The sequence below is a fragment of the Mercenaria mercenaria genome, chromosome 2, assembly GCF_021730395.1.
Source record: "Mercenaria mercenaria strain notata chromosome 2, MADL_Memer_1, whole genome shotgun sequence".
Taxonomy (NCBI): Eukaryota; Metazoa; Mollusca; class Bivalvia; order Venerida; family Veneridae; genus Mercenaria; species Mercenaria mercenaria.
In genome coordinates this window covers 115,454,506-115,480,630 of record NC_069362.1, presented here as the reverse complement: position 1 = coordinate 115,480,630, position 26,125 = coordinate 115,454,506, and the positions used below count along the sequence as shown (strand labels likewise).

The following is a 26,125-nucleotide window of genomic DNA, read 5'->3' as shown; positions in this document are numbered from 1 at the left end:
TCTTGATGATATCTAGGTCAAGTTCGAAACAGGGTCATGTGCGGTCAAAAACTAGGTCAGTAGGTCTAAAAATAGAAAAACCTTGTGACCTCTCTAGAGGCCATACTTATGAATGGATCTCCATAAAAAGTTGGTCAGAATGTTCATCTTGATGATATCTAAGTCAAGTTCGAAAGTGGGTCACGTGCCATCAAAAAGTAGGTCAGTAGGTCAAATAATGAAAAAACGTTGTGACCTCTCTAGAGGCCATATTTTTCATGGGATCTGTATGAAAGTTGGTCTGAATGTTTATCTTGATGATATATAGGTCAAGCTTGAAACTGGGTCAACTGCGATCAAAAACTAGGTCAGTAGGTCTTGAAATAGAAAAACCTTGTGACCTCTCTAGAGGCCATACCCTTGAATGGATCTTCATGAAAATTGGTCAGAATTTTCACCTTGATGATATCTAGGTCAAGTTTGAAACTGGGTCACGTGCCGTAAAAAACTAGGTCAGTAGGTCAAATAATAAAAAAACCTTGTGACCTCTCTAGAGGCCATACTTTTCATGGGATCTGTATGAAAGTTGGTCTGAATTTTCATCTTGATGATATCTAGGTCAGGTTTGAAACTGGGTCAACTGCGGTCAAAAACTAGGTCAGTAGGTCTAAAATTAGAACAATCTTTTGACCTCTCTAGAGGCCATATTTTTCAATGGATCTTCATGAAAATTGATCTGAATGTTCACCTTGATGATATCTAGGTCAATTTCGAAACTTGGTCACGTACGGTCAAAAACTAGGCCAGTAGGTATAAAAATAGAAAAACCTTGTGACCTCTCTAGAGGCCATATTTTTCATGAGATCTTCATGAAAATTAGTGAGAATGTTCACCTTGATATCTAGGTAAAGTTCAAAACAGGGTCACGTACCTTTGAAAACTAGGTCAATAGGTCAAATAATAGAAAAACCTTGTGACCTCTCTAGAGACCATATTTTTCAATGGATCTTCATGAAAATTGGTCAGAATTTTTATCTTGATAATATCTAGGTCAGGTTCAAAACTGGGTCACATGAGCTCAAAAACTAGGTCACTATGTCAAATAATAGAAAAAACGACGTCATACTCAAAACTGGGTCATGTGGGAAGAGGTGAGCGATTCAGGACCATCATGGTCCTCTTGTTTGAAAATGGTTCAAACTTTTTACCTGGCACTTTCATAATAAAAATAACTATGCAATGGACATTTACACAACATGTTGCATTTTAAATTGTCTTGAATACCCTTTTCAACACAGAGCCACAAAGTGGCCTGATCAAATTTACTGATTTTCAATGGACAAACCACCAAAAATCTAAAACATTTTTTATTAGTTGAGATATTCAGGTGTTATTTTCAGTAGATATTGTAAGCTAAATAAACATTAAAATGACAGTATATCAGTACACTTATTAATACTGAACGAGTGGTACACTCTCAAACAGGGAAAAAGTGGGTGGGGTAAATAAACATTCGAAGCAACACTATTATTGGAACAAAAATTCTGCAGTTGTTACGAAATGGCCTCAGATTGTCTACTACCCTCTTAATTGTATTAAATACAGCCATGGGTGAGAAACTTTTAAAACACAAATTTGTCCGCCCGCCCGCTTAGCTCAGTAGGTAAGAGCGTTGGTCTACGGATCTCGGGGTCGTGAGTTCGATCCTCGGGCGGGGCTTATGTTCTCCGTGACTATTTGATAAACGACATTGTGTCTGAAATCATTAGTCCTCCACCTCTGATTCATGTGGGGAAGTTGGCAGTTACTTGCGGAGAACAGGTTTGTACTGGTACAGAATCCAGGAATACTGGTTAGGTTAACTGCCCGCTGTTACATGACTGAAATACTGTTGAAAAACGGCGTTAAACCCAAAACAAACAAACAAACAAATTTGTCCACTATATACATGTGTGTCATGGAAAAAAGCATAGACCTTGAACATGAAATGTAGACAAACAAAATCAACCCTGAAAGCTCAAGGTATTTAACAAAAAGTTTTGCCTGAGCAGGGCTCGACACTAACGCTGGTCCGTTGGTCCGAGACCAGTGCTTTTCTGGGAGGACCACTAACTTCTCGAATCTGTGTGGTCTGATGGACCACCGAAAATTACAAGCAAGTCATTTTTAAAATAAATCAATAAACATTGAATTGTTCACGGTACTGAAGTACAGCAGTTTAAAAATAGAATTTGGTTTTCCCCGTGTTTTTTCTTGAAATTTGGAATGCCCAGATGTAATGCTGGTACTAAAACCCGGGAACGGAACAGGGTAACTTATCTATTCCAGATTTTGACCCGCGAAAATCGAGAAAAAACTTGTACCTGACCCGCACAGAAAATGCTCCATGCGTCGGCTTGACCGCGGAAATTGTCTCGAGTTCGAAAGTCAAAAATCCTGATGAATTTAAATATTGTTTGCCGCCATAAGCGGAAGTATGACAGTAGGCGGAGCGTGGTATATTAATTATCTACTGACATATGTCAATCACGCCACGAGCCAACTGACACGTTGTCATCTCGCGGTTAGTATTCAATACAATTATAATGCCAGTCATTATCATAAGTGTTTATTGTTTAAAGTTGATTGATAAACAATGCGAAAAGCAGCCTATTATCGCGTTTGTACAACTTGTTAACTAGCAGTATACTGCTTATGCTGTATTGTTTTGTCTTGCAGATCATTACTGAAAACTAAAATCATTTACATGTTTATATGAGCCGGTCGGCCGTTACGATCTATAGCATTTTATTAGCTCATCTGATTTTTTGAAAAAAAATGAATTTAATGTTACTTTCGTTTTCCATAATTTGTCACCCAATTTCACGGCCGTGATTTTCGTTCATTTTTAATGAGATTTTCTAGTGCAATCTTAATACAAAGTCAGTATAAAGTCTGCATTTAAGAAAAAATGACAACTATTGCAAGAAAAGCTCTTATGTTGAAGCATTTTTCGAGAAAAGGCACCAAACCCCACCCACTTTTCATATATGGCCGGCAATGTGCAAAATAAGACAACTTAAAATATTAATTGCTGAAAAAAATCTTCTTTATTGACATCTTTATTTCAAATTTTGATTTTCCAATTATTTTCATTAATTAAATGGCAGATGTTTATAATAAATATATAATAATATAAAATCACGTTTTGCAGTGTTTGTAAAAGTACTCCATAGAGAAAGAGGAGGTCTCATATGTTACTGGTTGCGTTAACTTAAAAAAAAACACATCCATCTAGGTAGGACCACCTGAAATTCTGTCGGACTATCAGTTTGCAAAAGCTGCTGGTCCTTCGGACCACCACTGGAAAAAAGTTAGTGTCTAGCCCTGCTGAGGCAGTATATTATTAGGAATGGTATTGTTAAAGTTGAGATTAAATTTTCTGCATTTGTAATTTCAATGTAGTTTAGAATATACATGAATATACACGGGAGGGGATCCAACATAATTATGTATTCCCAAATGGGCACTGCTTAAATTCATATGTTGTGCTTTCGGTAGTACATATGTGGTAAAACTTACACAGAAAAACAGGTGAGGTTTTTATTTGTGATTGCATTTTGCGGAAATGACATTGTTTTGCCAAAAAATCGCGATGCAGTGCAACCGAGTATACATTAACCAGCACGTAAGTGCATGTACCTTACCTGTATTTGTAGAAATGACAGAGAAAAACGTATCCTCCATGAAGCGGTATGACTGAAAATTAGCAACAATTTTATCAACAGATGGAAGTATGTTGTAATTGCCTGCGCTTGCTTAAAGTTTGCTCTCGAAACCTTCCATATGCAAAACCCCACCCAGAAAAAAAGAATATTATGGCGATCACTTTGCTGGAAAAAATGTTTTGGGGCGAAAAACCGAATGGGATACATATGTTGTGCATGGGCTACATATGTGGTGCATTAGACTTTTTAGAACTCCACAGATCTTGAGCTTAACTGGTACCTGGCTAAAGAAACGAACTGGAAATACGTGCCAAGTATATTTCACATTATTCCAAAAATTATATACATGTATATTAAAGGGGTAACATATTAGAAACGAGCACAGCTTTAAGCTTACATATGATGCTGTAGAACATTTCCACTAAGGAGTCAACGCATCTCCTAAACCCAAAAGGGTTTATGTGTTGCTTATGTGTGTTGACCTGTGAATGTCGGAAATATGCATGTATAGTTTGGTGTATAGCATATTAGCTGCCGATACGGTCTGCGTAATTATATGTTATTGAACCCAGTGTTCTTTTCGTGCTTGTTTTACTCATTCATGTGCGTCTCTATATATATCTTCGGCGGTATTTTGCATCATGAACTGTGGAAATTGTCTGTCTTTGAATCATGTACGTGAACTGAGTTATAGAGCCAAATATCTGTGTCTCGGGCAACGCACTGGAAAATAAAATGTAATAAATACTTTTGGGTCTGGGATTTCAATTCAGGAGGTAATTTTGGTTTGCCCGATACAGAACTATTGGCCCGGCCGCTCCAATACATAAGATATTGTGGACCTGGCACTTACTTGTGTTGAACTACGCAGTAACTTCGCAAGCTAGACCTATATAGTTTGTGGCAATATAGGAGGGAGGATATATTGCAAGGCACTCGGTCAAAAATTGTGTGATTATTACTGAGCATGGTCATTAAAATATGAAATATGTCCTGGGCCCTTAATTTGATTAAGTTACTTACCAGACGCAGCTATGTTCTGATTATATGACCGAGTACCTTGCAGTATATCCTCCCTCCTATACTTCCACAAACTATGATAGGCCTAGAATGTGGAGTTGCGGTATACATGTAACAACGTAGTTTTACACAAGTGCCAGGTCCACAATATCATATGTACATGTAGTGGAGAGCCTGGGCTAGCTTAAGATACTTCAGCGCACCTGTTTATGCTTGATTTGGACGGGAGCTTAAGATATTTCAGCGCACTTGTTTATGCTTGATTTGGACGAGAGCGCTCTCTAAAGCCGCAACTATAAAAAAAATATATATGAAAAAGCGGCATTTAGAGTTTTGGAAGCCAGGAAAAGCCGCAACTATAAAAAATATATATGAAAAAGCGGCATTTAGAGTTTCGGAAGCCAGGAAAAGCCGCAACTATAAAAAATATGAAAAAGCGGCATTTAGAGTTTGGAAGCCAGGACTAAGCCTGGGCCAGTAGTTCTGTATCGGGCAAACTAAAATACCTGCTGAAACACCCTGACCGTAAAGTATTTATTACATTTTATTTTTGAGTTTGTTGCCCGAGACAGATATTTTGCTCCATAACTCAGTTCACGGACAGACAATTTCCACAGATAACAATGCAAAATACCGCCGAAGATATATATTGAGGCGCACATGAATGGGTAAAGCAAACATGAAAAGAACACTAGGTTCAAGAACATATAATAACGCAGACTGTATCGGCAACTAATATACTACACACCGAACTAAACATAAATATTTCCGACATTCACAGGTCAACACACATAAGCAACACATTAACGCCTTCGGATTTAGGAGAGATGCGTAGACTCCTAAGTGGAAATGTTCTACAACATCTAATATAAGCTTAAAGCTGTGCTCGTTTATAAGTTATCCCTTTCATACAAATGTATATATGTATGTGACATATACTTGGAACATATTTCCTGATCGTTTCTTTATACAGGTACCATTTAAGCTCAAGATCTGTGGAGTTCTAAAAAATCTTATGCGTCACATATGTAGCCCATGCACAACATATGTATCCCATTCGGTTTTTCGCCGAAAAATATTTTTCTGGCAAATTGATCGCCAAATACTTTTTCTTCTGGATGGGGATTAGCATATGGAAGGTTGCGAGGGCAAAATTAAGCAGGCGCAGGGCAACTAAACAACATATTTCAACCTGTTGATAAAAATGTTGCTATTTTTCAGTTATACCGCTTCACGGAGGATACGTTTTTCTCCGTCATTTCTACAAATACAGGTAAGGTAAATGCACTAACATGCTAGGTAATGTATACTCGGTTGCACTGCATCACGATTTTTTGGCAAAACAATGTCATTTTCACAATATTTAATCACAAATAAAAATCTCACGTATTTTTCTGTGAAATGTTTACCACATATGTACTACTGGAAGCACAACATATGATTTTAAGCGGTGCCCATTTGGGAATACATATGTTGGATCCCCTCCCGTGATATAGGTCTTCAAACTGGTAGCTTTGACAATCTCTTTTAGGTAGCCTTAGTGCTGGTAGTTTTAATATTCTATCAGGTTTGTCAATAGCAGCATATAATATACAGTACAGGCACTGCTGTCAGTGGTCATTTATCTGAAGTACATAACACATTGATCGTTAATTTCTAGACAGAAACATAAATCTGCACCAAGCTTCAAGTACTTTTGTTATACGAAGGAACAAATACTTATACATGTAATTGCATTAAATGTACTTTGAACTCTGTTAGTTTTAAGAAGGAACCCATCAAGTAAGTTCAAGGAAGGAACAACCACACACATTATCTACACTTGTTCCAAAGCAGGAACATACAGCAATCTAGGTATTGTTGGTTCCAGGTAGGGACATATACCAGTTGCACACAATAAGCCACTATAAGTTCCAGAAAGTGTATCACCCAAGGCTCTATTTAATAAAACTAGAATGTATCTGTAGGACACATGGTGTGCCCCCACTGGTATATTTGTCACAAATAAGGAGCAATAATTCATAGATTCATGTTTGCAGTTTTAAGGGGATACAGCCTCAACAAACATTTTATACAAAAAGGATTCATTTTTCTAGGCCATATACCTCTTGAACTATGAGCATCACAAACAAAACATCTATTATTTTGGCTATTTTAAGGGCCATAACTCTGTAATAAGCGCTAAGGTTCTCAAGAAGAATGCCAAGTGTGCTCATAATCAAGACTCGTGCAGTGCTTCATGAATTTACATCAAACTTTCTGAGCCAGGCACATCATTAGGTGAAAATGGCATTTTGAAACATTTCAGGGGCCATAACTCTGGAAATAGGGGACAGAACCAGACGACAAATAGGAGGTGCACAAGTTCATATCATGATAAAGACTCATGCATGGTTTCATCAATTTATATGAAATACTTTCTGAGCTAGGCGCACAACAAGGTGAAAATGTGCATTTTTGACTATTTCAGGGGCCATAACTCTGGAAATAAGAGGCGGAGCTAGACAAAAAATATGAGGTATGCAAGTACCATAGGGGGCAGAGTCAGCCGAAAAAAAAGAGATGCTTAAGTTCATATCACGTTAATGATTCATGCAAGGTTTCATCAATTTATATGAAATACTTTTTGCGCTATCCACATCACAACGTGAAAATGTGCATTTTTGACTATTTTAGGGGCCAAAACTCTGGAAAAAGGATGTAGAGACCGTAGAAAAATAAAAGGTGTGAAAGTTCATATCATGGTTAAGATTCATACAAGGTTTTATCAATCTATATCAAATACTTTCTGAGCTAGGCATGTCACAAGGTGAAAATATGTGTTTTTGACTACGTCAGGGGCCATAACTCTGGAAATAAGGGGCGGAGCCAGACAAAAAATAGGAGGTACGCAAGTACATATCTTGATAAAGACTCATGCAATTTTTCATCAATTTATATCAAATACTTTTTGAGCTAGGTGCGTCAAGAACTTCATGCGACGGACGGACGCTCAGACGCACGGATGCACCTATATGCCCCCACCACTCACAGGGGCATGATTAAGATAGTTGTAGATAATCTGAGGCCACATTTCTTGAACTGCAAAATTATTATTCCTATAGTTGTGTTGCTTCGAATGTTTAGCTTCGAATGTTTATTTACCCCACCCACTTTTCCCTAGTTTGAGAGTGTACCACTCTTCCAAATTAATCAGAGTGTACTGATATATTGTCATTTTAATGTTTATATAGCTTACAATATCTGCTGAAAATAACACCTGAATATCTCAACTAATAAAAATGTTTTAGATTTTTGGTGAAGTTCCTCCATTGAAAATCAGTAAATTTGATTAGGCCACTTTGTGGCTCTGTGTTGAAAAAAGTATTCAAGACAATTTAAAACGCAACATGTTGTGTAAATTTCCATTGCATAGTTTTTTTATCACGAAAGTTCCAGGTAAAAAGTTTGAACCATTTTTAAAAAAACGACGGAAATTGTGTTCCTGGCTCGTTACATGTCAAATTGCCCCACCCACTTTAAATGTGAATTTCTATAAAAGTAAGTATATTGTCATAAAATATAAAGAAAATCAAAAAACATTTTGCACAGACACCTAACTAGGACCCCCCCCCCCCCCATTTGTCCAAATGGGGGCTTGGGCCAATTTTTTGGGGCCACTAGAGTTACTTATAGAAATCCCTTTAAATGATTTCTTTTGATGGCTTGCGTTTTAGGTGCATAACAACAAATATAGAAAAACATTACATTTTAGTTTTTGTTCTAATGAACAGCTTAAAATATTTTCACTAAACCTAGTTATAAGCAAAGTCAGATGGTTGAGGTTTTCTTCAGGTGAGTGACGGCCAATTTAGGCCTCTTGTTAAATTGTCAGTCCATAGTTTGTGCTGTATGACCTGTCCATTTTCAACACATGATCACTGGGCTTATTAGTAAAAAATTTCAAAATAGAGTGAAAATTGAATTTTCATGTCATGTGAGGAAACACTGAATGTATATTGTAGAGTGGCGATGTATATGTAATAAAAAGTCATGTTAATATCTATTAAATATTTTTGTTCCAGTGAAAGGTCAACAGTTTCGAGATTATCAGGAGTATGTCAGTCATGTAGAAAGCTGTCTTCAAGCATTAGAGAACACCAAACAAGGGACAGACATAGACAACTTCTCTCTGGAGTCAAACTAACTCACTTACAAAATGGTAATGTAGCTAGTAGTTTATCTAGAATATACATGATAGAATTAGTTTTAAAAAGTACTTTCATTCTGTCACTTTTTTTTGTTGTAATATTGTTATGAAATGTTTGAATGCCATCATCTCAGTGGTCATTGTATTTTCCACATGTTTTTGTTCTATTCTAGTTCTAAAAAGACAATTAATGATCGAAAAAAAATGAAGTTACTACATTCCTAGATACAAAGTTTGAAAAAAAATTAGAACACATTTCATGTAAAAATAATAATGCTTCTGAGTAGTGTCATGCAGCTAACATTTGAAAATTTTATTTCAGTGAGAAACATGTTTATCCAAACACAAGACACACCAAATCCAAATTGCTTGAAGTTTATACCTGGGGTGACAGTATTAGAATCTGGTACAAAAGATTTCCCTAATGGTCAGTCAGCGTATTGTTCTCCACTTGCAAAGTGAGTTTACTGTATAATATTGTGCCGCATCGTGAGAAAACCAACATAGTGCATTTTAGATCAGGATGGATCCAGACCAGCCTGTGCATCCGCGCAGTCTTGTCAGGATCCATGCTGTTCGCTAACGGTTTGGATTCATGCTGGTGGCAAATGCACTATGTTGGTTTTCTCATGATGTGGCTCAATTATATTCATAATGTGTACAAGTTAGTGCGCTGTATAATGTGTACTCTTATATATAATCTGATTAACATTTAAGTCAGAGTCTTACAAGGCTGATCATAAAATTAATACATGGGGTTAAGAGATAACTTACAATTGCTATTCTTGACAAGTAGTTAGGTGTTTAGAGAACTAATAGAAATATCACAAAAAATTTCACATTTTACTTTTTCACTGCAGTCACTAATATCAGATACAGGTATGAAGATTTGCCCTTATCTGTCCATCCAAATGTCCATTCATCAGTATGAATTTGTGTTGTGCATATCTCAAAAAGTCTTTTGACTTAGAATCATCAAACCTGATAGGATTGTTGATCAGCATGTTTAGTTGTGCATATTGGGTTTTCTTAGGTTTGTACTCAGCTTGACCAGAGTTATGGCCCTTGATTTAAGGAAAAAAAACACATATAAGGGCATAAAAGAGGATGCATGTATCTCAGAAATTATTCAATTTAAGGTCATTAAACATTTTAGTAATTCCATTATTTTGTTGGGATTTCACTCGGATTGACCATAGTCCATAGTCAAATGTATTTTTAAAGGCCCTTAAAGTTTGTGTTACATATATCTCAAAAAGTGATTGGCCTAGAGTAGTCAAACTTTATCCAAATATTATTCAGCATGTGAACTGTCCTCATTGTGTGCAACTTGGTTTTGTTTTGGATCCAGAGTTGCAGCCATTCACTAGTCAAAATATGATTATAAGGCCAAAAAGTTTGTGTCACAGTTACCTTAAAACATATTTGACCAGGAGTCATGAATCTTTATAGCCTATTAGGAATGTTGTTCAGTATGTGAACTTGTGCACCTGTGGTTTTTGTCTTGCCCACTTTTAGTTGAAGCGAGAATAAGTGATCCAAATTTTACACCCCCGTGGTGAGTTCTGGCCCCTAGTGACCTTGACCTTGAAGAAATCAGCCTTTCAAAATATACAAAAATGACAATTTTTCAAAACATTGTTACAGATATAATTTTGAAACTTTGGAAGATGGTTTTAAAACTCATTTATTGCACCTATTACATGAGTCAAAGCTCCTGTGGACAAGACACTTTCAGGCCATGGTCTTGTATTTGGGATATAACCCCTCCTAACCCAATGTTTTTTTAATCTCAGTCATCTATCTTGTGTTTCTTGATGATGTTTTGTAGTATCCATCTGCACCCCACCACACACCGTTGATGACTCATACTCTTAAACCCAAGGTAATAAAAAAGTTCACTTTAAAGTTTTGCATTGTCAACAAGTAACATATGACCATACATTAACAGGAAATGAGGGCACACCAGAGCTCTATGGACACACATCTAGTTGAATATACTTGTTGTTTATTTGTAGACAGTTGTTTCGGATACAGGGAGTGAAGGCCGTCTTCTTTGGACAGGATTTTATTACTATTACTAAGGTAAATATTCTTATTAAATAACCGTTAATGTGCATTCCTGGTATTATGATCGTGGATTATGAGTGGTTGGTATCCCTTACTGTTAGCACTGTTTGTGTCATAATTTTCCTTGGTACTGGCATACATATCAAAATTCCCAGCAGACATAATTGTGATGAATTGGCATTTTTCTGTAGTATCTAAATTTGTTTCGTTATAAAGATTTTTTTTTGTTAGTAGTAAGCCATTTGATGACTTTTCAGTTTAAATGTCTCAAGATCCTACTGTTTGTCAAGATCAAACTAATTCAGCTCTTATAAAGCTTTAAGCACATGAGCATCCACCATCGTGAAGTGTAAGTGTGCATGAAATATGTTTTAGGGTCATTTCAGGCATTGTAGAGTGATGTGCCCTTGAACTAGAACAAGATGTTTTTACTGAAATACCATATGATATACTGTAATGACATTGACATATGAAATTTATCTTAATTGTAACAATTAGCGGAAGAAAGTTTTCAATTTAGAGAATCAAAGTTTTATGACACTTTGCTCTAGAATTTGTTATATTGTATAGGTAGATGATGATATGGACTGGTCTGTGATAAAGCCTGATGTGTTTGGTACAGTGATGGATTTCTTTGCTACAGGACTACCTGTACTCAATGAGGATGCCGAGCCCTCACCAGACACATGTAAGGATATAATGGCCAACTTCATGAGAACAAGTCACATACATCTTTGTACATATAGCTGTCTGTGTATGATTGGTCAAGTCCTTCCTAACCTCTACAGTATTTCTGATAAGGATAATCTAACCTATGCTGTCCGGGCATGTGTCATTGAGAATGTCAGACTTTCTCATGTTTGATTTTAATTACATGTACAAGGTCATGTTACTTTCATAAGGTCAATTCAAGTTTTGGCCAAACTCTGTTGTTTGCACTTGCTCTGACATTTTACCAAGGATCTATATATTTCAGTTTCTCAGTTGCACTATATATATAAATTTTCAGGTCACTCCAAGCCGGCGTGTTTTAATGTTTTTCCACACTTAGCTTTCATAATTTTGATTTGTTTGTTGGATTTAAAGCCATACGGACACTGTTCAGTCATATGAAGACCTTCCAACATTAATTATGAAGAAAGACCCTAGGGCACTGTGTCAGGCTTCTGGCGGGCACTTGCATGGGACCAGCCAGAATGACTTCCTCACATGATATAAACCAGGCAGGTCTCTAATCGTAAAATGTGAGAAGCAAGTGATTCATAGTAAGCAACCATAACCACTCGACCACAGATGCCCCAAGTTATAAAACAGTGTTACATTTATAAGCAGATCTTGTTGCAATATTTGGTACCTAATAGACTTATCATTATATTTAGTGGCAGATTATTATGTCTCCCCCAGGAGACATATTGTTTTTTGCCCTGTCCGTCCGTCCTTCCGTCCGTCCATACGTCACACTTCATTTCCGAGCAATTACTGGGGAACCATTTGACCTAGAACCTTCAAACTTCATAGGTTTGTAGCGCTGCTGGAGTAGACGACCCCAATTGTTTTTGGGGTCACTCCGTCAAAGGTCAAGGTCACAGGGGCCTGAACATTGAAAACCATTTCCGATCAATAACTAGAGAACCACTTGAACCAGAATGTTGAAACTTCATAGGATGATTGGTCATGAAGAGTAGATGACCCCTATTGATTTTGGGGTCACTCCGTCAAAGGTCAAGGTCACAGGGGCCTGAACATTGAAGACCATTTCCAATCAATAACTAGAGAACCACCTGACCCAGAATGTTGAAACTTGATAGGATGATTGTAGATGACCCCTATCGATTTTGGGTTCACTCCATTAAAGGTCAAGGTCACAGGGGCCTGAACATTGAAAATCATTTCCAATCAATAACTAGAGAACCACTTGACCCAGAATGTTGAAACTTCATAGGATGATTGATCATGAAGAGTAGATGTCCCCTATTGATTTTTGGTTCACTCCGTCAAAGGTCAAGGTCACAGGGGCCTGTACATTGAAAACCATTTCCAATCAATAACTAGAGAACCACCTGACCCAGAATGTTGAAACTTGATAGGATGATTGGTCATAAAGAGTAGATGACCCTTATTGATTACGGGATCACTCCGTCAAAGGTCAAGGTCACAGGGGCCTGAACATTGAAAATCATTTCTGATCAATAACTAGAGAACCACTTGACCCAGAATGTTGAAACTTCATAGGATGATTGTACATGCAAAGTAGATGACCCCTGTTGATTTTGGGGTCACTCCATTAAAGGTCAAGGTCACAGGGGCCGGAACATTGAAAACCATTTCCGATCAATAACTAGAGAAGAACCACTTGAACTAGAATGTTGAAACTTCATAGGATGATTGATCATGAAGAGTAGATGACCCCTATTGATTTTTGGTTCACTCTGTCAAAGGTCAAGGTCACAGGGGCCTGAACATTGAAAACCATTTCCAATCAATAAGTAGAGAACCACCTGACCCAGAATGTTGAAACTTGATAGGATGATTGGTCATAAAGAGTAGATGACCCTTATTGATAATGGGATCACTCCATCAAAAGTCAAGGTCACAGGGGCCTGAACATTGAAAATCATTTCTGATCAATAACTAGAGAACCACTTGACCCAGAATGTTGAAACTTCATAGGATGTTTGTACATGCAAAGTAGATGACCCCTATCGATTTTGGGGTCACTCCATTAAAGGTCAAGGTCACAGGGGCCTGAACATTGAAAACCATTTCTGGTCAGTAACTTGAGAACCACTTGACCCAGAATGTTGAAACTTAATAGGATGATTGGTCATAAAGAGTAGATGACCCCTAACGATTTTGGGGTCACTCTGTGAAAGGTCAAGGTCACAGGGGCCCAAACATTGAAAACCATTTCCGGTCAGTAACTTGAGAACCACTTGACCCAGAATGATGAAACTTCGTAGGATGATTGGTCATGCAGAGTAGATGAACCCTAACGATTTTAGGGTCACTCTGTTAAAGGTCAAGGCCACAGGGGCCTGAACATGGAAAACCATTTCCAGTCAATAACTTGAGAACCTCTCGACCCAGAATGTTGAAACTTCATAGGATGATTGTTCATGCAGAGTAAATGACCCTTATTGTTTTTGGGGTCACTTCGTTGAAGGTCAAGGTCACAGGGGCCTGAACATTGATAACCAGTTCCGATCAATAACTTGAGAACCACTTGACCCAGAATGTTGAAACTTCATAGAATGATTGAACATGCAGAGTAGATGACCCCAATTGATTTTGGGGTCAGACTATTAAAGGTGAAGGTCTCAGTGGCCTGTTCATGTAAAATCATTTTTTGGAAATAATTTGAGAACCACTTGACCTACAATGTTGAAACTTAATAGGATGATTGGACATGCAGAGTAGATGACCCCTATTTATTTTGAGGTCACTTGATCAAAGGTCAAGGTCACAGGAGCCTGAACAGTGACTTGAAAACCACTAGGCCACGAGTGTTGAAATTTAGTGGGATGACTGGACATGCCAAGTAGATGATCCCTATTGCAGCCAACCATCAGTGTCTCTTTGACTTTCGCTCCTGACTCCTATTGACTTCTTGCCTATAGGACTTTGCATTGGGGGAGACATGCGCTTTTTTACAAAAGCATTTTCTAGTTTATATTAAATTCTTTACATTTAGTGGCATATTGTTTTTAGCTCACCTGTCACATAGTGACAGGGTGAGCTTATGTGATTGCACTTCGTCCGTTGTCTGACCGTCCATCCGTCCATTGTCCGTCCGTCCACAATTTCTTGTGAACATTATACAGACCACATTTTGCAATTAATTTTAATAAAACTTGCACACAAATTGTATTGGCATAATATCTCAGTTCCTTTCAAATACTGACCAGATCCCATCATGGGTTCCAGAGTTGTGGCCCCGTAAAGGGCCAAAATTTGCTATTTTTGTATTGTGAACATGATAGAGACCACATTTTGCAATTGATTTTAATAAAACTTGCACACAACTTGTATTGGCATAATATCTTGATTACGTTCGAAAACTGGCCAGATTCCATCATGGGTTTCAGAGTTATGGCCCCTTAAATGGCGAAAATTTGCTATTTTTGGCTTGTGAACAACATAGAGATCACATTTTGCAACTGATTTTAATTAAACTTGCACACAACTTGTACTGGCATAATATCTCAGTTCCATTCGAAAACTGGCCAGATTCCATCATGGGTTTCAGAGTTATGGCCTCTTAAAGGCCACAAATTTGCTATTTTCGGCTTGTGAACACGATAGCGACCACATTTTGCAATTGATTTTAATTAAACTTGCACACAGCTTATATTGGCATAATATCTCGTTTCCTTTTGAAAACTGGCGAGATCCCATCATGGGTTCTAGAGTTATGGTCCCATAAAGGGCCAAAAATTGCTATTTTGGCTTTTGCAGCCATATAGAGACTTCATTTATGGTTTGATTTGATACAAACTTGCAAAATATCTTTGTGAACACGATAGAAGTGACATTTTACATTGGATTTTAACTACAATTACAACTTAAGTCACAATAATATCACAGTTCCTTTCGAAAACCAGCTAGATTCCGTCATGGGTTCTAGAGTTACTGCTCCTAAAAGGGGAAAATTTTTCTATATTGGCCCTTCCAGCCATATAGAGGTTTCATTTATGCTTTGATTTGAAATCAAGGAATAAGGTTGTTTACACTTTTGGGGGCTCATTTTTTTATTCTATCTTCATAAAACTTGGTCAGAATGTTTGTTATCTTAAATTCTTGGATGATTTCAAATCTGGGTCACGTTGGGTCAAAAACTAGGTCACTTGGTCAAATCAAAGGAAAAGCTTGTATACACTCTAAAGACCACATTTTTGCTGCAGTCTTCCTGAAACTTTGTCAGACTGTTTTCATGAAATCTTGAACAAATTCGAATCTGGTTCATGTGGGGTAAAAAATTAGGTCACCAGGCCAGATTAAAGAAAATGTTTGTGTACACTCAAGAGGCCACAGTTTTGGTCCAATCTCGATGAAAATTGGTCCGAATATTTGTCTCCAAAATCACAAGGTAAAACATGTTTACACTGTTATGGAGTGTTACTCAGGTGAGCGACATAGGGCCATCTTGGCCCTCTTGTTTATTGCATTTAGACACAGATTGATAACAATAAGTGGCAGATTTTCATTACATCAAGTGGCTGATTGATTTACCAATATTTACATTTGCCCTATTCTGTTCTGTTGAAAGTTATGACGTTCATTTCATATGAACAGCAAAAGGAAAGCCGCGAAAGTTACGTCAATGCTGCTTAGTGATAATGGGCCGCTGTTTTGACGATGTCTGCATATAGCTAGGGAGAACGTTCCTTAGATGACGTTGCTGTTGTACTGTCTGGTGAACAGAATGGACAGGAAGCTGATCTTAATGTTAAATGCAACAAAATGTCTGAAATTTATGATATAATCATGTTTACCAATGGAAAGGAAATATAATGTGAATATAAGAAATGAAACTTTTTTTTGGTGTTTATGTGAAATGAACGACAGAATATGATTGACAAATTAAATGTGAATCGCTAGCGCGATTAATGAATTTGCTAATCCTATTCTGTCGTTCCTTTCGCATGAACACAGAAAAAAATATTTCATAAATTTTCTTAATTACATTCAGTGACAGATTGATATCAAAACATTTAGTGACAAATAGATTTATCATTACATTTAGTGGCATGTGATGAAGATGATGAGACTGTAGCCATGATAAAAGAACTGCTGGACACAAGGATCAGGCCTACAGTACAAGAGGATGGGGGTGATATTATATTTATGGTACAAACAAAGTTTGAGTCTATATCTATATCCTCTTTGACTTTATTGATTTGTTATTATGCAAAGATGTCTTGTAAACACATATTCTGTTCAATATTCTTCAAAGAGAAAACAAACACAAATTCCCAGTAAATACAAAAGCCTTAATAAAATGATGTTACTTTTAGCTAGAGTATATCTAAGAACACAAAGTTAAGTTATATTTGTTTGAAGAGATGCATGGGCTCTGTGATATATCACCTTTCATCGATTCGAAGTAAAATGTAATTTATTTTGAAAGATGCCAACTTTAAGATTTCTAACACATGTTTTACAAGACTTTGTGCTGTGAAGGGGTGAAATATTCAATGTGAAATGATCAGCACATTTATTTTCAGGGTTATGAGGATGGTGTAGTTAAACTAAAGATGCAAGGTTCCTGTACTGGCTGTCCTAGTTCCACAGTTACACTGAAAAATGGTGTTCAGAATATGCTACAGTTCTATATACCAGAAGTCACAGAGGTCCTCCAGGTAATGTATTTAGGAATACTTGTGACAGGTCAGGAAAATTAGACCTTTGATAAGCATAATATTAAGGAGGTAGGTTACCTTGTTACCAGGGTAAATTCAAATTAGTTGAACCGCATCAATTTTTTGTATTTTGTGTAATATGATGTTTTAACAGCTACAATCTCAATTTCGTTTTTCTCTGGCCCTTCAAGTTCAATTTTTATCCAGGTTTAAAGAACATGACCCTCCAAAGGTATTTTATATTGAAAGAAGAAGGAAAATACGGATATTTAACACTTTTCAGTGTATTTTAGTTTCACTGATATCCGTAGAAGTCTGCATAATTGATAATTTTACTAGTATGCGCGTTAGCTTTCTAATATAAGCTTAAAATGTATATGTCGCGGGGCTCGTGTTTCCTTGGTAACGCATTTTCGCTCATTTTTAAACAATTATGTATAAAAACGGGGTTTTCGACGGCTTCAGTGCCATTCTGTTAATAACCAACATGGAATATTTGGGTAATATTATTAGCAAAATACCAAGCACTTTACATGGTACCCTATTTTTCTTAAAGTTTAAAGTAACCATGGCAACAGAGATGTTTAAAATAGCTTATATCTTGCTTTTTGTCGCAATTTCTTATAAAAAATATTGCATAAAATTATCTTTCTTGTTAATGTAGCTTCAAAACATATTATTTCAAACGTAAGTTATATTTTCATGTTATTTGTATTTATTCAAACAAATTTCACAGCTTAAAATACTTACAGCAGTATCCTTCGTCTTGCATTTTTCATGGAAAAATCGTTCAGCATGTGCTATTATTCTCGTGGATGTTGTTGAAATGAAAATAAAAAGCCGAAGCTGTGTTCCTTAAATAGACCAGTGTCAACGCTTTTGAATTTTACATTTAGATATATAGGTCACGGGCTTCGTTTCCATGGTAACATCAATTCAATTCAAGAAATCACAATTTTCTACTGAAATCTGAACAATTTTAGAGCTTAGTTTTAATATATAACTAACAAATTATCAACGAAAACTGAAAAATAGGTATTACAAATCAAACTGCAAGTTTTTTATTTGAAAATGGCCGTAACAAGTAACCTTTCACCCAATTATATTCCAAATAACATCGGTTACCATCATCCATTTTCTTACATTCCGCATAACATTTCAATATAACTACATAAAAGAAGCAAAATATTGATTGTTATTCAGAGCAAAAGACTCATAAATAATATTTCAGCAAATAATAGCTGTTTGAAAATAGTTCAAATAAAGAAAATGCACAGAATTACGTACTTTCAAAATAAAAGCTATTAATTTTGCGCGGTAACTGACACGTAACGTCATGACGTCAATGACGTCATTTTAAAGCAACATTGTTTTGAAGCGTTTCTGCGGCAATTTATTCATTATTTCTGCATTATTAAACCATAAAACATCAGCTCGGAGACAGGTTCATGATTTGTTTTCAGAAGAATGGATTTACAAACACATTTAGTTTGTCGTAAACGTCGTCGTAAATCGTCACGTTAGCTTCCGGTTGGACATGCGCACTTACAAATATGAAGGTAACCTACCTCCTTAATCTGTATGACTATGAAAAATTTTAGGATTTCATACTGAGGTTGACACCTGATCAGATTATGATGCTTAACTCTTAGGCTGTTGGCTACAAGTGATTTTGCCTTTGCGACCAGTGCAAACCAAGATCAGCCAGTACATCTGTGAAGGCTGGTCATAGTCTGCACTGTTTTCGCTGTTGAGTCAGTAAATCTTCAGTGAATACCCCTATGAACTATGAATAGTAATGTCCAAATTAAAAGATAGAGTAGTCCAATTTAGCAGGGGAAGGGTTAATCAACCGAGGCATTAGTGGCTTCCTTAAAAAATCTGTTTTGACACCTTAAATTAACATGAGCTTGAGGTTTTTATGATGTTGGTCACACATTTATCTTTTAGGAGTTATTGTCCTATCCTATAGTATTCCTGTTGGTTTAGCTAAACTTTTGAGCTATCTTAGTAGGTTGATTTTTGCCAGAGATTACAACATGAATATTTACATAATCTTTAAAAAAAGTTATAAACATCTGTGAAAACCAGATTTTGCAGTTAATGTTTACATGTAGTAGGCAACATCATTAATTAATCTGACAGTTTTCAGCCAAAATCCATTATAAAAGACATTTCATGCATATATTTATATTGTAATCTAAACCTCTGCTAGTAATTGGTGTAGTGGTAAAATACCAGGGCATATTTCCAGCCTCTCTTGTTTACAATTACTTAGATTTTAATCAGATTTGGAAAGTTACATTTTCATAATAAGCAAATGCAAGGGAAAAATGTAAGAGATGATAGAACAAGCCCGTCATCTGTCTACTTTATTTCCATTTGTATTTCTTGGTTTCCTTAAAATAAAGTCTTGTATGTAAAACTTAAAACTAAGTCTTAGATGTAAACTTAGTTTCATACTACATTCAGTGTAGATTTTAAGTTGAGATTCATCCAGGCCTGGGATTTTTCAGGACTGGCCCTGATTTCAGACTTTTGGCTGACAGAATTTCCCTATTTAACTTGATGAAAAAAAGACATTTCAGGCTTTAGAACGTAGAATTTCAGGCTTTTGATTTTTGACTGAATCTCAGGCCTGTTTAACTCCAGAATTTCTGTTCGGCATTGAAAGATAAAAGTACAAACTTCAAACTTGTTAATTTCATTATCCTCCTTGCTAGACTTAAAATATGAAAGATTCTTTTCTTAGAAATACCGGTAGAACAAATTTGTGAAATTTTGGGTTTTGACATTTCTCAGTCTGAGGACATTACTGAATGCATGGTCACGGAAGTGACAAACATATGTCTGAGAATAATGACACAAATTGTTTCTCTCCTAGGTTGAAGATGAAGCAGATGAGGTCAGCAACAGTGAATTTGAAAAGCTTGAAAAACAGTTGGGAGAAAAATCAACTGAAAATACATAAGCAACAGATTAATGTTAGTAATAGTTCCTTCTTATTCCAGATGCTGATGTTCATCTTATGCTTGCAAGAAGACTGTTCATTCTTTCTGTGCCCCTGAAAATGTTTAGGGGTGTACTCTATGTCTGTCTGAATGGATATTTGTCTGTCCATCTGCCCTTTGTGCATATCTCAAAAAAAGTATTTAACCTTGAGTTTTCAAACATCAAAGGACTAATATTCAACTAGTGAAGTTTTGCATTTAGGGTTTACTTAGGATTTCACTCAATAAGACAAGATTTATGGCCCTAGACATAGTCAAAACTATGTATAAATTACTTAAAAGTTTGTGTTTGTGGAAAAAGATGGGGAAAAGTATGGAACTTTCAGAGTTGACTGACAGTATAGTTCTAAACCACATTTTGAATATGCAGCTTTGGGTCTCTGTGGCTGAGTAGTTAAGGTTGCTGGCATTAAATCATTTGCCCCTCACCAAAGAGGGTTCAGAACCTCCTTTTAGGTATAGAATTCTAACGTTGAACTGTAATGGTGGGGTATATTTGAACAATTTCCCTGTTTTTCAGCAGTGAACCCCGTGTCACTGAAGGATTTCAAAGAAACTTGACACAAATGTTCACCACATTGAGACAACATGCAGAGCACATGTTCTCGATGGCTCGCTTCAAGGTCAAGGTCACACTCAGGGGTCAGAGATAATAATGAGTGTGTTTCTTGTCTGCTCTGTAACTCTTGACCCCCTTGAAAGCTTTCAAATTTCAAAGAAACTTGACACAAATGTTTACTACATTGAGACGACATGCAGAGCACATGTTTTGGATGGCTTGCTTCAAAGTCAAGGTCACACTTAAGGTCAATAGTCATATGAGTGTGTTTCTTGTCTGCTGTGTAACTCTTGAACTGCTTAAAGGATTGTAAGGAAACTTGGCACAAATGTTCACCGCATCGAGCACATGTTCTGGATGTCTCGCTTCAAGGTCAGGTTCACGCTAAGGGGTCAAAGGTGTTTGAACCCCTTTAAGGATTTCGAAGAAATTTGACACAAATGTTCACCACATCGAGCGCATGTTCTGGATGGCTAGCTACAAGGTTAAGGTCACACTTGGGGTCAAAGGTCATACCTTAGGGCATATATTGCTCTGAGTGCGGTGCACTTGTATTTCCATTTATATTCTAGCTATGCATTGTCTTTCCTATACCATCACTGTTTGTAGTCTTCCTTTTTACCTCCTAACCATAGGTTTCATATTATCTCATAGTCGTGTGTAATCTTCCTTGTTACCTCGTGATCTTATGTAATATTTTCTATTGCAGGTTGATGATGAGGATGAGGAACAAGAAGAGGCAGGGGCTACATAGAGAGAACTTTAAATTGGTTGAGAAAGTAGTAATTTATGAATAAAATCTTAACTGGTGCATTAAAAATAAATGTTTGTATCTATGAAATTTTTATTTTGGAACAGATATGCATTGCTAAATGACATGATTTTTTTTTGGTAATTGTGTAAGAAAAATTCACTGTTTGATTCACTAGATCCATAGTTTATGAATTGATTCCCACTTATGAATTATGTATCATTATAAACGTATACAGAAAGAGTTGTAGGAACTTAACAAATTCCGATAACATCATGAGTAATTTTCATTTAAGAATTTATTTTACTTGTAAACTTTCACACCGTGAATAGAGATGTTTTTTTACATATTTTTTACATTGATGTTGCTTGTTATGACCATTACACTTAGATACTATCAAAGTTTTTTTTCAGAACCCTCCACTAAACAGAATTAAAGTTGTACTTAAAAATGAATGAGTTATTTGTGTTGTTATTATTATTATCTATTTATTAGATTGGCTTAATACCGGATATAAATTCATTTTTGATGGGAGTGAGAACTGCAAGAAATATGTAAAGAATATATATATAAAAAATCCTCATACCTTAAAATGCTTTAGAAAGACAGTGATATTTTCATGTGTTTAAACAGTAAATGGGGTGATCTTGGGTTGAATAACAATAAAGCCATAGTACTAGTTGGTATTAATTATGTATGATTGTATATTTTTAAGAGTTATTGCAATTTTACATAGGATGCATCTGTAAAATATATGTAGAGCTTAAGGTAGTTCTGCACGTTTGATAAACCGGAAGTGATGGCGTAACGTAGAATAAAGCCTGGATTCGGCGTAAAGAAATGGAAATCATTTTATGAATTAATGACAACCTGTGAGTAAATTAATTAAAATGACACTGTTACTATATTTCTAAAGCCAAATTATGACATTAAAACATACGGCACGTTAAATAATTCAAATAATGTCTCAAAATTAGCGTGGAATATTCGGTGCACTTTAATCATGGTCAAATATCTCAAAAATAAACACACGGACCTATACATTTTATTTCACCATATTATAGGCCATATGATTATTCACAACTGTGAGAAGTTTCATCAAAATCTACATAGTAGAAAAATTTCTATTTGCGAATATGTTATGAAAGTTATCATTTTCCCATAGACTTCCATTATGAAAAATTGCATGAGGTCCAAATTTTTCAAAACAGTCTAGCAAATAATCAAGCACACGACCCTGTCCTTTTTATTAGCTCACCTGTCACAAAGTGACAAGGTGAGCTTTTGTGATCGCGCGGTGTCCGTCATCCGTCCGTGCGTCCGTCCGTAAACTTTTGCTTGTGACCACTCTAGAGGTCACATTTTTCATGGGATCTTTATGAAAGTTGGTCAGAATGTTCATCTTGATGATATCTAGGTCAAGTTCGAAAACTGGGTCACGTGCCCTCAAAAACTAGGTCAGTAGGTCTTAAAATAGAAAAACCTTGTGACCTCTCTAGAGGCCATATATTTCACAAGATCTTCATGAAACTTGGTCAGAATATTCACTTTGATGATATCTAGGTCAAGTTCGAAACTGGGTCACGTGCCTTCAAAAACTAGGTCAGTAGTTCTAAAAATAGAAAAACCTTGTGACCTCTCTAGAGGCCATATATTTCAAAAGATCTTCATGAAAATTGGTCAGAATGTTCACCTCGATAATATCTAGGTCAAGTTCGAAACTGGGTCACGTGCCATCAAAAACTAGGTCAGTAGATCAAATAATAGGAAAACCTTGTGACCTCTCTAGAGGCCATATTTTTCATTGGATCTGTATGGAATTTGGTCTGAATGTTCATCTTGATGATATCTAGGTCCAGTTCGAAACTGGGTCATGTGCGGTCAAAAACTAGGTCAGTAGGTCTAAAAATAGAAAAACCTTGTGACCTCTCTAGAGGCCATATATTTCATGAGATCTTCATGAAAATTGATCAGAATGTTCACCTTGATGATATCTAGGTCAAGTTTGAAAGTGGGTCACGTGCGATCAAAAACTAGGTCAGTAGGTCAAATAATAGCAAAACCTTGTGACCTCTCTAGAGGCCATATTTTTCATGGGATCTGTATGAAAATTGGTCTGAATGTTCATCTTGATGATATCTAGGCCAAATTTGAAAGTGGGTCACGTGCGATCAAAAACTAGGTCAGTAGGTCAAATAATAGAAAAACCTTGTGACCTCTCTAAAGGCCATATTTTTCATGGGATCTGTATGAAAATTGGTCTGAATGTTCATCTTGATGATATCTAGGTCAAGTTCGAAACAGGGTCATGTGCGGTCAAAAACTAGGTCATTAGTTCTAAAAACAGAAAAACCTTGTGACCTCTCTAGAGACCATACTTGTGAATGGATCTCCATAAAAATTGGTCAGAATGTTCACCTTGATGATATCTAGGTCAAGTTTGAAACTGGGTCACGTGCCATTAAAAACTAGGTCAGTAGGTCAAATAATAAAAAAACCTTGTGACCTCTCTAGAGGCCATACTTTACATAGGATCTGTATGAAAGTTGGTCTGAATGTTCATCTTGATGATATCTAGGTCAAGTTTGAAACTGGGTCAACTGCGGTCAAAAACTAGGTCAGTAGGTCTTAAATTATTAAAATCTTTTGACATCTCTAGAGACCATATTTTTCAATGGATCTTCATGAAAATTGATCAGAATTTTTATCTTGATAATATCTAGGTCAAGTTGAAAACTGGGTCACATGAGCTCAAAAACTAGGTCACTATGTCAAATAATAGAAAAAACGACATCATACTCAAAACTGGGTCATGTGGAAAGAGGTGAGCGATTCAGGACCATCATGGTCCTCTTGTTTGCTGAATTTTCTAGGTATATTCTGAAGTTCTGAAAAATGGGAGTTTAATCAAATTCTACATTCTAGAAAAAATTTCGATCCAAACGTGCAGAACTACCTTAAATTAATATTTTTCAAGACTGAATTTTATGTAAAAAAAATTGTCAGACTTACATTAATTACAATTTAATTGTTATGCCTTGTAGATGGTATTTACTGTTTACTTTTGTTGTAATATATGCTGTTTATATGGAACTTAGTTATTTCAAGTCATAATGCAGTTCTTTTGGAATGGAGAAGAGCTTTTCTTTTTCATCTTCTTGCCTTATTTGAAATAAATCCTCAGTTGAAGTGATGGTCCTCCGTGGCTGAATGGTTTCATGTGAGGGAGCCATCCAGTTGGCCTATGGAAGGCTGGTGGTTCTACCCGTGTGCCTGCCTGTGTTTGAAGTAAATCTTTGAAGGTCTCCTGGTGTGTGTCTTACTCAGCCTTTAAACGCTGAAAAGTCAGCAAAATCTTGGCCATGAAAATGATCACATTGAAATGTGTTGTTGTTTGTTATTTTGCTAGTAAAACCAATAAAATTTATAAAGCCAATAGAATATGATTATTGTGTCACTTGTGTTTGTTTCTGCTGTTGTAATTATCTCCCAAAGTTTGCATTCCACTGCCACCTTATTTCACATAATGTGACATTATTATGAAAAGTTACTCAAATTGGAAAAAAAAATGTAAGCCCGTAGTCCTTGACATGTCGCAGATGGCATTGCGTAATCCCCGCATGGGTATCGTTAGGAGGCCGCGCGCTGATCGTGCAGCCAACGCACGACTTTCACATGGACATGGACATGCTGCGCAAAAGAAATCGTTCGTAGATTGTAGACTTGTGGGACCTTTGTACGGTCCTTGTACAGTTGCCACACGTTTGTCGCTTGCTGCCCGTGCAGTACCCGTGAAATCGCATGGATATTGAGCAATCACGCGCGTCAGCCTTAAAGCGGTCGCACCATTCCATGCGGTGGTCCTAATATGGGCAAAGAAACGTTACGCCGGCTGCACTATCACCGTATCTTCTCCGCGCAGCCTCTGCACAGAAGCCGTACAGGCCTTGTACGATTTCCTTATATAATCTCGGTGCAGTGTCTGTACGGATTCCTCCCGGTCTTTCAACCAAGAGCCTGTACAAAAAAGGCACCATGCTCATATATAATGTGAACAACTAACCCATAGCCCCTAAGGACAATTGTACGGGTCAAATGTAAATTAGACATAACAGATATTTTTACTACACTGGCGGCTGTGCTTTTGGATCTTCCCAGTGAGTATATCCTGTCACGAACAAAAAGACAAAAGCACCAACATGTTTTCATTTTTCATATAAAATGATAAAATCATTTCAGTTAAAAGACAAAAACGTGCAGATTCTGAAAATAAAGAAGCGAAATCAAAGATTCTAGTGATGCCAAATCCTTGCAATTGTTTCGGCAGGCAAAAGGCAAGGAATGTGTTGCCATTAGTCCTATCTCAACTTTTTAGCTTACCTGTCACATAGTGACAAGGTGAGCTTTTGTGATCACCCTTCGTCCGTCGTCAGTCTGTGCGTGCATCAACAATTTCTTGTCTGCACGATAATGGTTTCAT

General features: G+C 36.6%; 1 protein-coding gene across 2 annotated transcripts in view; it reads left to right on the top strand.

Annotated features, from left to right (window-relative positions):
- LOC123564980 (NFU1 iron-sulfur cluster scaffold homolog, mitochondrial-like) overlaps positions 1-25,091 on the top strand; it is a 32,643-nt gene extending 7,552 nt beyond the window's left edge. Inside the window, exons 2-9 of one of the 2 annotated variants that reach the window (XM_045358946.2) lie at positions 8,771-8,907; positions 9,218-9,353; positions 10,914-10,980; positions 11,536-11,653; positions 16,709-16,812; positions 17,190-17,324; positions 20,209-20,308; positions 21,604-25,091. In XM_045358946.2, the coding sequence (XP_045214881.2) occupies positions 8,771-8,907; positions 9,218-9,353; positions 10,914-10,980; positions 11,536-11,653; positions 16,709-16,812; positions 17,190-17,324; positions 20,209-20,295 (784 nt within the window). In that variant the 3' untranslated portion in view covers positions 20,296-20,308; positions 21,604-25,091. The remainder of the gene's footprint in view (positions 1-8,770; positions 8,908-9,217; positions 9,354-10,913; positions 10,981-11,535; positions 11,654-16,708; positions 16,813-17,189; positions 17,325-20,208; positions 20,309-21,603) is intronic. The other variant, XM_045358947.2, reaches the window with a different exon arrangement.
- Positions 25,092-26,125: the final 1,034 nt, after the last annotated feature.